Raw genomic sequence first — 11,697 nt, 5'->3', positions numbered from 1 at the left:
ATTTAGACTTCTAGAACTCCAGATATGGGCCAAATACTGAACAGTACTCAGGCTATATGACAGATTCGGACTTGTTTGTTGTTGCTACAATTTGGACTTGAAAATGATATTTTTAAATCTTAGGCTTTATATAAAAGTTGTAGGCCTATGTCTTACCTTTTTATCCATATAAAGTAAACCTAAATCTAAGATCTACAGCTCCATATATGACTCAATTATCAAATAGTGTTCTGGTTTGGACTGCACCAATATCTCTTTTTTAAGTTTGTCCATCCTTTTGTCCTTTCAATTTTAGTTCTTAAACTCATTAATCAATCTTTTTATTTATGTGATTTAAAATGAACATTTACCACAAATTAAAGCTATCTTATATTATGAGATATGTTATTATAAAGCATGGTTTAGTTAAAGAGTTATTGATACTTCAACTGTAAAATGATGATATAAAACCTTGATAAAAATGCACTTTTAAGTACTAATCATTTTCAAAAGAACTAACTCCCCAAAGTTTAGCGCAATTTTCAAAAAGATTATTGGTTGTGAATTTCTTCAATTGAACCCTTAATTGACTCTAAACTTTGATTTTCTTGTAATTTTGTTTATAGTTTCAATCAACTGACTTTATAAAAATTAAGTTTGGTCCTCTAGAATTTTAATCTTTTCAATTAAGCTCAAATTGGGCTTTTAAACTTAATTTTTCACCAATTAAATGTCTAATGAAATTAATTTGACCGATTAAAAGTATAATTAAATCCTTGCACCTATTAAATATTTTAATTTGACCCAAATTAATTATTAAATATAATTAAACTTTTAAATTTGGCATATGCCTATTAAAAATATAATTATGGCCCTAAACTTAATTTTTATGTAGATTGTCTAATAATCAATTAAACCTTGAATCTATATTGTCTCTCCAATTTTAGGTACAATGAGATATAATAACACTCTCAATTTCATCCAAAAATCTAGTTTGATATATATATATATATATGTGTGTGTGTGTGTGTGAGAGAGAGAGAAACCTCCTTAACCTGCATTTTCTCAGTTGCCAATCTTCTTGTTATTATTGCTTTTGTTTTTTATTTTTTATTTTGAAAGGAAAAGCGTAAATTTGGGAGAAAAAACCAAAAATAGATTATGACATTGGCTATATTACAAATAATCCTTTTTATGTGTAAATTTAAGAGAAGAACTTAAAAATAGATCCATCCCTAAGTTGGGAGAATACTAGTTCTCCTCATACTCACATGGTTATTACATACATGTCTTTAAGTTGGACGAGTTGAGGTGATGCTCCAAATCCATTCACAAGTACTTTAGATTCATAAGTTGGGAGAATACTAGTTCTTCTTATACTCACATGGTTATTACAGACGTGTCCTAAAGTTGGACGAGTTGAGGTGATGTTCCAAATCCATTCACAAGTACTTTAGATTTTTTTACGAGTTGGAGCAATTATTAAATGTAGTTACATATTATTATATATTATGAGAATTATAAATAGATATATAATTCATCTGTTTAATTTTATAACTTGTGATTGAAGATTTTATTTTTTATTAATATAAATTGTACAAATTGTGTTTTTTTATAAAAAGTAATGATAGAAAAAACTGTTTTAAGATGAGTTTTTTAATTGAGTTAAATATAACATTTGTGAATTGAAATGTTATAATTAGTACTTATAATTCTTCTCGAGTTATAAATAAAAAAATATATAATTATCAAATCATAGATACTATCTATAAATTGATCAAGTGTATTAGATCCTAAATATGTTTTTTCACGGGTGCTATTTCACTAATTTTTATCATAATAATCGATAATGGATGGTGAGAAGGCAAAGTTCGCATTGTGAGGTGTCCAGATGCGGTGAAATGTGGAGTCGGGCAAGTAGAAAATTAAAACCCGTCTTGTTTTAATTGTGACAAGCACAACTTTTCTGCTGGTTTCATCGCACTTTGATCAGGCAGTCTCTTAAACATTAATTTATTATTCGAATACGAACAAAAAGACCGAAGTGCAGGCATTTTGGAGTCGTCACAGCTCACGTGAGAGATTGACTATGCGGCGGGTTCACCCTATAATATTGGCTTCCTTGCAAACCGAGACATTGACAGAAGCGAAACTCAATTGAAATTAGAATCGCTAAGATTCTTGTGGCCTTCTGCGGGATGAATGATTGCTTTAGAAATTAATTTAACTCCTTTCCGATCCATTTCTTATATCTTACTTACTGTGATAGTAATTATTTGTTAAAATACTTTTTATAAAAATATAGTAAAATAATATATATTTTATTTTTTAAAATTTATTTTTAATATTGGTATATCAAAATAATTCAAAATAATTAATTTAAAATAAATAAAAACTTTTAATTATTTTCAAAAATACTTTTAAAATTTAAAAACAAATAATTATACTATTGTACTTTACATGCTCCATAAGAGTGGGTTAGGATGCTCGCAATGCTACAGAAAATAAAGTAATTTGCTTCAAATATACAAAAACACGTGGAAAACATTGTTTGTGTTCAAATATGTTTCATGTTTTTACACAATGAATCAACGAAAACCCTTTTGCCTATCTTTCCGCTACAAAACACTGACTTGGAAAACAGCTTTGTCATGTTCTCCAAAAGTTTCTCCTATGCAAGAACAAGCTGGAAAATGTGTTTGACCGCCATCTGCAGAGTTTTTTTTCTTTTTCTTTCGAAGCAATTTAGTACTTAATTAGAAAAAATAATACCATTTAGCAAGTTGCCTATAATATCTACAACTCACACGACTCTCTTGAAAAATGGTAGAAGAAATTTTGATATATATTTAAAATTTAAAATTTAAAAAACAAATTAAACTCAATTTTTATACAAGAATAAATGTCCTATTTTTATACAAACTGAACAACAATTTTGAAGTTAATTTTATTTTTAAAAACATATCTATATTATGTTAAACTCGTTTAATTTTACGCTAAAAGTAGTTATTTTGAATTAAAAAAATATTTATCTTACATGAAACTTATTTAATCTCACATAAAAAACATAGCTCTTTTTATTTGTAGAGCTTGTATATGAATAAAACATTTAAAAAGTGTTTGTTTATATGGTAACTTCTACGTTAAGTCAAAACCACGTATTGAAGTTGTTTGGTTAGCCACTAAACCACACTTTTCAACTTGTAGGACCAATAAATTCTATGTTGCAATAACATATGTAGCAACCATAGGTTAGGTAAAAGCAAGTGTGACTTGCTTTTTGCTAAACACAACTTTAATTGCATAGATGTATCGATACAGTTAAATCATTGAATTTTTTATTATCGAAAATAACCTTGTTTCGCTTTTCATATGTCTCCTCTCTCATCCATCTTCTTAGCTTTCTCTCCAGTATGCCTTTCCTTTCTTTCTATTGTTCTTGCCTTTCATCCTAATTTCATAGACCTCATATATTTTCACTTTCTTACCGATTAGAGATTAAAATTTTAAGGAACGTACTATTATCTGTCAACAAATCATTTAGACTAAATATTACCCATCTCCAACCCAAATCGCAATCCTAAACTCAAAATATACACTAGATATGTTGTCGTATTCTATTCTTTTTGTGGTTTCATGCTTCTTCATAACCTAGAAATAGTTGAAGACACGCTGAAATTGATGATGATGTTCAAGGTAATTTTCTTAAGAAGATATTTAAAAAACTTGATGTAATTAAAATTTTCAATATCAACAAAATCATTCCCTTCTTTTTTCTTTTTTCTAAATTTATGCATTTTGTTTTGTTTCAGAAACTATAGATCTAACATCTTTTATTCCTAGAAAGCATAATAAACCCTTGATTCACTGTTTTGGTACATCCTGTACTACAAGATTCATGATCTTTGTTATCTCTTTTTTTTAAAAAAATAAATGTTTTGAAGTTTAGCTGTAATTTTTTTTAAATAAATGTTTTGAAGTTTAGCTGTAATTAGGCAAAAATTAAAGACATATTCTTATATATGTTCTTACTGCTTGGTTATTGTATATGTCAATATATGTTCTTACCGACAAATTGGATTATTTTGTATGTATAAGCATTTTAATCCCAATAATAACAATATCATTTATCTCACCTTATTGCAAAATAAATATTAGATGTTGTTCATGATTATGATATTTTAACAATGTTGTCTGTAATTCTGCAATTTACTGATGTTTGATACTCTTATATCTCAAGCCATAGACATATTAAATTAACCCATATGCATAAAATGACTTACCAAAAAAATGTTTCTTACTTTGTAGGATTTCTTGTGATATATTAGTGACACCTATGTTGTAGATTTCTTGTATTTGTAATATTATGGTTAGTGTGTGGGTGTGTTCATTTATGTGGGATAAATCAATATTCTTATGAATTACTGGACTTAATTCTTTCCTTTATGATTTGGTTTTCTTCTTCTGCAACTCTCTTTTCTAAACTTGCATAGGTTTCTTTTAATTGTTGTTTTCAGAAACTTGATTTAATCCATGTGTGTTATTTCTTTATTGCATTGAGTGTTATAAAATCAGCTTATTTGTTATTAATGTTAAATTCATATCATCAACTATATCAAACATCTTATCTTGTCAAGTAGCAATTAGTAATTGTTACATTCACAGACCAAAACTGCTACTGCATTCACATACATTCACATAAACTTCTATGTTGTCATTGTTTTTTGTTATATTGCATAGGAAATTAAATTATTAATTGTATGTTAGGAAAAAAAACATTTTAACTGAAAACATGAAAGATTTTTAATCATAAGATAAGAATTGTTGTACTAGAGAGATGTTGAACACATTTGATGATATTTGTATCAAAATAATTGAGAAAGGCATATGACTAAACATACTTTTCAACAAAGTTGGATGGAAATATGTTATGAATTGCTTTAAGAAACAGACTAATGATTAGCACTTAAAAGTGTATTTTTATTAAGGTTTTATATCATCATTTTGCACTTAAAGTATTAATAACTCCTTAATTAGAGCATGTTTTGTAATAACATATCTAATAATATAAGATACATTTAATTTATGGTAAATATTCATCTTAAATGCAGGCCTATCACATAAATCAAAGGATTGATTGATAAGTTTAACTACTAGAATTGAGAAGACAAAGAAATGATTAAGTTTAGAAAAGAGATGCTAGTTCAGTCCAAACTGAAATATTGTTTGGTTATTGGATCATAACTGGAGTTGTAGAACTTGAATTTAGGTCTGTTCTATGTGAATGGAAAACTAAGACATGGGCCTAAAACTTTCATTAGGAGTTCAAGATTCAAAAAAGTCGTTTTCAAGTTCTGATTGTAGTAACAATGGAGAGGTCAAAATCTGTCTTACAAGCTAGATAATGCTCAATATTCAGCCCATATCTCGAGTTTTAAAAGTCCAAATGCACTGAATTTTTTATTGTTGAAAAGCTAAGATAATTTTCTAGAACTTTCATAACAATAATCTATTCAAATTCTGATGTTAGAAATGATGTTTTTGACAAACAAGAAGATAAGAATTGTTACCAAGTTAAGAATTGGTCACCCACTCAATAATTAGTAATCAAATTAATAGTTTCAAATTTTGGCCTATAAAAGGAAGCATTTTTCATGCATTTAGGCATCTTGATTTTCATATCAAGATCATATTTTTACTCTTTCTCTTTATATTTTTGTAATATTTAAGTTTTGCTTTCATTAATCTCTTGTTTATACTTTTCATTTCCTTTTCTTTACTTAGTTAACTTATATTTTATTTATGTTCTCATCTTGTTTATTTATGTTTCTCTTCTTCATTATATTTAGCTAAGTTTATTATGTTAAGGTGAAAAGGTTACACTAATGCTGTAAGAATAGGTATAATATAAACTCAATATGGACTTCAATGCTTATCATTTTTATCTTATTAATTCTTAATACCTTATTTGTTAAATAGTTAATCTAGATTTGTGTTGTATAACACTTAGTACAATAAATGCTTGACACTTTCATAGCCCAATCATATGGTATAACTTATAACTATGCTATGAAAAGAACTTAATTTGTTGTTAACATAAATTAGCACCATAAATTCCTGACAATATTTAAAAGTTTGGTATTACTTAAATAAGATAATTAATATGATCATGTTAACAATTTATAATAAATTATTAATGACAAATCATCCGATTGAAACCTCCTTTGTGTGTGATTTTTAGTTGAGTAATAAAAAGAGTTTATACTATACTTGTTTGAAATACCATTAGTGAATCATCTAACCTTGACATTTATTTTTATCCTTACATTAATTTTACATCTCAAAATCTTCTTTAACTTATTATTATTGTTGTTATTGTTGTTGTTTATACAGTTAACTTTCTTGTGGTTCGATCTTAGTCTTTTCAGTTTATTTATTACTTTGACACTCTTACACATCTTAGTCTTTTCGGTTTATTTATTACTTTGACACTCTTATACTTGGGAGAAGACATTAATTTTTTGATCGTGTCAACTAGCCATACATTAACGAAAGCACAATTAAAGAATAAATGGAATGGAATAAAAAAAATTTAAAGAATATGAAAAAGGTTGATTTTTGAAATAGGAGTAGGCTGGAGTTCTGAACTTGAAACAATTTCAACAACCGACAAGTGGTGAAAATCTAAAATCAAGGTTTGTTTTTTATTCAAAATGTGTACAATTACTATAAACTATTTTATTATTTGTGCTTACAATTATTATGATTCATTTATATCTTTATTTTTTCTTATTGTAGGAGATACGAGGAGCTTGAAAGTTTAGTCATTCTGGTATCGATCTTGCATTGTGTTGTAAATATAATATCATATTTACAAACATTGTGGCTACTGGTCAATATATTTGGACTCTATCGAGGAGCTTAAACTTTTTACGCACCGTTTTACTTGTCGATATTTTAGGAACTAAGAAAGCTCTTAAATTTGTAGTGATTATGAAGATCTTGTAAACAAGTAAATGAAGGACATGGTAATTTCTTACAAGTCTTCTAAAGATATTATGAAAGATTATGTTGGTGCTCCTTTACATACAATAGTTAAAGTATTGGAGGTTATAGATGATGATGGACTCAACTTTAAAGTAAAATAATTTAGGAAGGAACTACAAGTGGACTTCAAAGGAATGAAAAGTACAATGTTAGATATGGATTTTTTTTTAGTATATACACATCAGAAACTCAATTATGAAGTTCACAAGTCAAACACATGCTTCTGCATGAATAGACTAGCTACCATGCTATATTTGATTTATTTCTTTGGAGTGGTCGAATTCAATTTTTAACAGTTAACTTAGGGGCAAGTTTTTCACAACATTGACATGAGGTACTATTTTTTATTTTTATGATATAATTATTTGTATTGTAATATTTATTTAATTGTTGAGATTTATAATGATTTATTTAATTTAAGAATCTTAATACTAGTTAGATTCTATTAACTAGGTAATTTTTAATGATTTTGGATTTTAAATTTAGAATTATTATAAACAGAGATGTATGTAGACTGCTCAAGAATTTTGCATTGCATTTAGGTCATAATTGTGATAATTGAATAAAGAATTTAGAAATTCTAAAAAAGAAGAAGAAGAAGAATGAATGAATGAAATGTTGAAAATTAATCAAATAAACTTTGAGAGTTTTCTTACAATTTTCTCTACCAATAGTTTTGGGCTGTAAAGTTTTAGGGATTGAGAAAAACTTGTTTTATCTAGTATCACTTTAACAACATAACTTCGTTAATTTGAAAAATGTAAGGATAAGAAAGATGCCTTCGCTAAAATGTTTTGACTCAACTGAAACCTCGATCTTAAGGCGTGTGACTATATTAATTAAGATTATACGAGCACTTCATGATAATACATAACAAGGGAGAACAACAATTTACATTGCAATCTGCAATGTCCATGCAAATTATACGAGTTCTAGCAATCAAAGAGATTAAGATTTTCCACCAGACATATCAATATTACCTTTATAACCATTCAACCAAGTTACTATCTGTATTTGCTTGAACCTGGTAGAATATCATCAGAACACCTAACCTTTTCAGTGAAATTAGATTTTTTCAGATGGTTTTGAGCCTTTGTTTCAGGAATTTATCATTGGGTACTGTAACATCATGTTGCAAATAGCGAAAACAGATTCTTGACCTCACAGACTATAGCAAGTTACATGTACTTATGAAGAAGATTAACGGCCAGGGTTTCTTTGCATCTCAAGCGACAAAAGTTAGAAATGCCACGGCCAAATGCCAGCACTGCAGTACAATTGGCTGTAGTTATGGCTTCAGAAGGGGTACTGTGAGTTCTTATACTCATGGGCAAAATAGTAGTGCTAATATTCAAATAAGAAAAGACAAGGTTCCAATCAGGAAGGAAAGAGAAGAAGAAGAAGACGACGACAAATGAGCATTGACATATTTAGGCAAACCAAAATCCAACAGTTCATAATTTCTTAAAATGAAGAGATGCAAGCTTTCCAGGAGAACCTTCTCTGGAATATTGGTTAGAAACTGAACACGTATAATAGGGAGTTCCAAACAACTTCTTTCAAAAGTTAATTTTTACTTTTGAAAGAAGGAAAAGAAAGAGTTCTGAAGCTGACATAACGAGGAAAGGGTGATTTGCTGCAAAATGTCACTACGCAGCGACGGTTCTGCCTTTGTATCAAGACTAGCTTCCCGTATCGGTTGGAAATTTTGAATGATTTGGTGGTAGCTTCTACCACCATTTCTTGAAAGAAATTTACAAATTGTGCCACCATCTCCAATTTGTTGACAGCTAAAAGTATCTATCAAGATCTAAAGACACGTGCTGAAACCCTAAGCAAGCCTACGCTATGCCAATTGCTGAGTGGACCATGTTAAATTCACCTTGGTGGATAACATGCTTTGCATGAAACGAAATGAAATTTGAGGACACTACTCCCACAGCAACCAAGCCATCACAAAGTACCTTTCAAATAATAATGGAACTCAGGCATTCAAATTATGCAGGACTGGTTCAGTTGGTACCAGAGCACCACATGAGCCATCTAAATTGATATTTCTCGAGTTAGAGGCTTGTTACGGGTGTGTTTGTTAGGATGAATTGAGAGAATAAGGGATAAAAATAGAAGGATTGAGAGAACTAGGGATTGGCAAGAAAGACGGAGATTAAGGATACATTGAAGGATCCTTCCTCACTTGTGATTTTCAATCCTTGTGATTAGAAGAAATTGACTCACATCTTTCTTCTCTTTTGTAATTCCAACGCTCTCAATTTACGTGGATTAACTCTCTTGTTAGCCCAAAAACTAGATGGATAGCTACCCATCCATCCATCCTTCTGACAAACACAGCCTTTGAGAAGTAATGTACTGCTGCAGCTATGGTGCTCCTCATATATCCACCGAAGACATGGATGCTCCATGATCACATTTGAAGATGAACCATGCTACAGCTACCACCGAAGGATATGCCAATGCATCCCAGCATTACGCTATGCTGGTGGCGTTGCCTCCGCATGGACAATTTGTCAAATATTTATCACTTTTGCTATGATGGTGAAGGGTAACCATATTTCCTTCTTCTACACCACAGAACTGTCCTCTAATAAAGTTCAAATTAAGTGCCCACATAGCATAAACACGTGAAAATGGTATAAATCCCAGACTCAACAACCCCTTGAGCCACAGTGTAAACATAACAAAGCGCAGGTTCTGATTATTTATTGACAGCCAAGATTCCATTTGTTGATTTCTTTGATTAAACACTAAGTGCATTCAAGGTCAAGCATTAAACCACAAACCACACAATTACCATTAGCATATAGCAATCTTTTCCTATAATCCCATCACATAAATCAGCATAAATATACAACAATTTCCATTTCTTTTTCTTCATGGAAAAATTGACATTTCAATTCCGATCCCAATTCCAACTAAAAGAAAAGAAAAGCATTCCGTTATTCAATACCCATTTAATCAACAGATACATAAATCCCTAAAAAGAGGAAACAAAAGGGCCGGAGCCGGATCTAAGCTTGGTTGATCGCTCAACATTGTTGCAATTAAACCCACACCCACACTGTGGACACTCGTAGAAATTATCAATTGCAAAACTGGCAGAAGCAATTCCGACAGAAAATTCAAGATCATCTCCTTTTCTAACAACCTCAACAATATCTAGCCAAAAAAACAAAACCTTCACACTTACTCCGCTCAAATCCGTCAGCCTGTTCTTGCTTATGTAACCACTGACTGTGGACTTGTACTTAAGCTGATACGAACCTTCCAAAGAGAAACTGCACGAACCGTTCAGATAGGCGCGGAATCTGCCAGTGGCTTTGTCCAGATCGTAGCCTGTGGCTCCTTTCGGAAGAATACCGATCGGGAAGTTGTATCCGGAGAGGACATCGTAAGTAGTTGGGAGATTGTCGGTGAAGGATGAGACGGCAAGCGATGATAGGAGAACGAAGAAGAAGGTGAAATTGGCGGTGATAGACATGGGAAGAGGAGGAGGAGTATTTCTTCTTGTCGTTGAGATGAATATGCTTGATTTCTGCTGGGAAATGGTTGGTTTGACTGGGATTCTTGTATTGTTTGGTTGCTATTGCTCCTAAACAGGAGGATAATCGTCCAAGGGAATTGAGAGGGGAATACGATGACGTTTGGCTGGGACGACTACGAGTTGCGACGCGGTTTCGGGGTTCTTGTTTACTGTTAGGTTGTGGCTGTATAGTTTGGTGTCCACGTGCTTGTTTGTTTGTTCGAGAGAGCACGTTTATGGTTATTATTTTAATTTTAATTTTAAGAAGAAAAAAAGGACACAGCTCTTACATGTGTCACCAGCCGAGGACCTAGTTATGTTCTGTCACTGTTTTTGTTTTTGTTTTTTCTCGTAACCACGAGCCTGTCGTATTTTCATGCATTTCTTTTCGATTATTCTCAAAAACAATTATTTATTTATTTATTAGTTTTTTTTTTCACGACCATATATAGATATCATTTTTAGAACCTCCACGATAGTAGAAATAGTGAGTGTGTTTTTACGCTAGATTAACTCTTGGCGTTGGTATTCTTTTTTTTTTAAAAAAAAACTAAAAGAATACATTAATTTCAATGGAACTATTACTCTGTAACTGCATTGTTTCTTACATGAATTAATACTAATTATATATATATAGTACTGTGGTGTTAAAAATAATTATAATTATAATATAAATAATATTATTTTTAATATTAATATTAACTCAAGTATATTAAATCAAGTATCAAAACTTAATGCTCTTAAATTCTTCGTATAGATCCATTTTGCTTGGATCCTTATCTAAACTCAATTAGCTTGAATCCTAGATCAAGATTCAATGTTTTTGAATGTTAAGAAGGATCTAATTGAAATGAATCCAAACATAAAATCTAAAAGTATGGGGTCGTGATATTGGATCTAAAATCAAGTGGTTCTATGTCTGGAATACTTAAGAGAATTATAATAAAAATAATAATATTTATAATATAAATAATAAAAATATTTATACTAATACTTAGAATTATAATAAAAATAATAATACTTATAACACAAATAATAATATTTTTATATTAATATTTTTAATTATAATAACAATAATAATACTTATAACACAAATAATAATATTTTTATATTAATATTTTTAATTATAATAA

General features: G+C 29.9%; 1 protein-coding gene across 1 annotated transcript; it reads right to left on the bottom strand.

Moving 5' to 3' along the window:
* Positions 1–9,837: 9,837 nt before the first annotated feature.
* LOC105114555 (uncharacterized protein At5g01610-like) lies at positions 9,838–10,725 on the bottom strand. Its single transcript, XM_011011132.1, has one exon. It carries the CDS (start codon positions 10,520–10,522, stop codon positions 10,019–10,021), a length of 504 nt encoding a protein of 167 aa, XP_011009434.1. The 5' UTR covers positions 10,523–10,725; the 3' UTR covers positions 9,838–10,018.
* Between the last annotated feature and the right edge of the window lie 972 nt (positions 10,726–11,697).

Source organism: Populus euphratica, unplaced genomic scaffold (assembly GCF_000495115.2).
Source record: "Populus euphratica unplaced genomic scaffold, PopEup_1.0 scaffold545.1, whole genome shotgun sequence".
In the NCBI taxonomy this organism is placed as follows: domain Eukaryota; kingdom Viridiplantae; phylum Streptophyta; class Magnoliopsida; order Malpighiales; family Salicaceae; genus Populus; species Populus euphratica.
The sequence above is the reverse complement of the archived record's forward strand: the minus strand, read 5'-3'. Positions and strand labels throughout refer to the sequence as shown.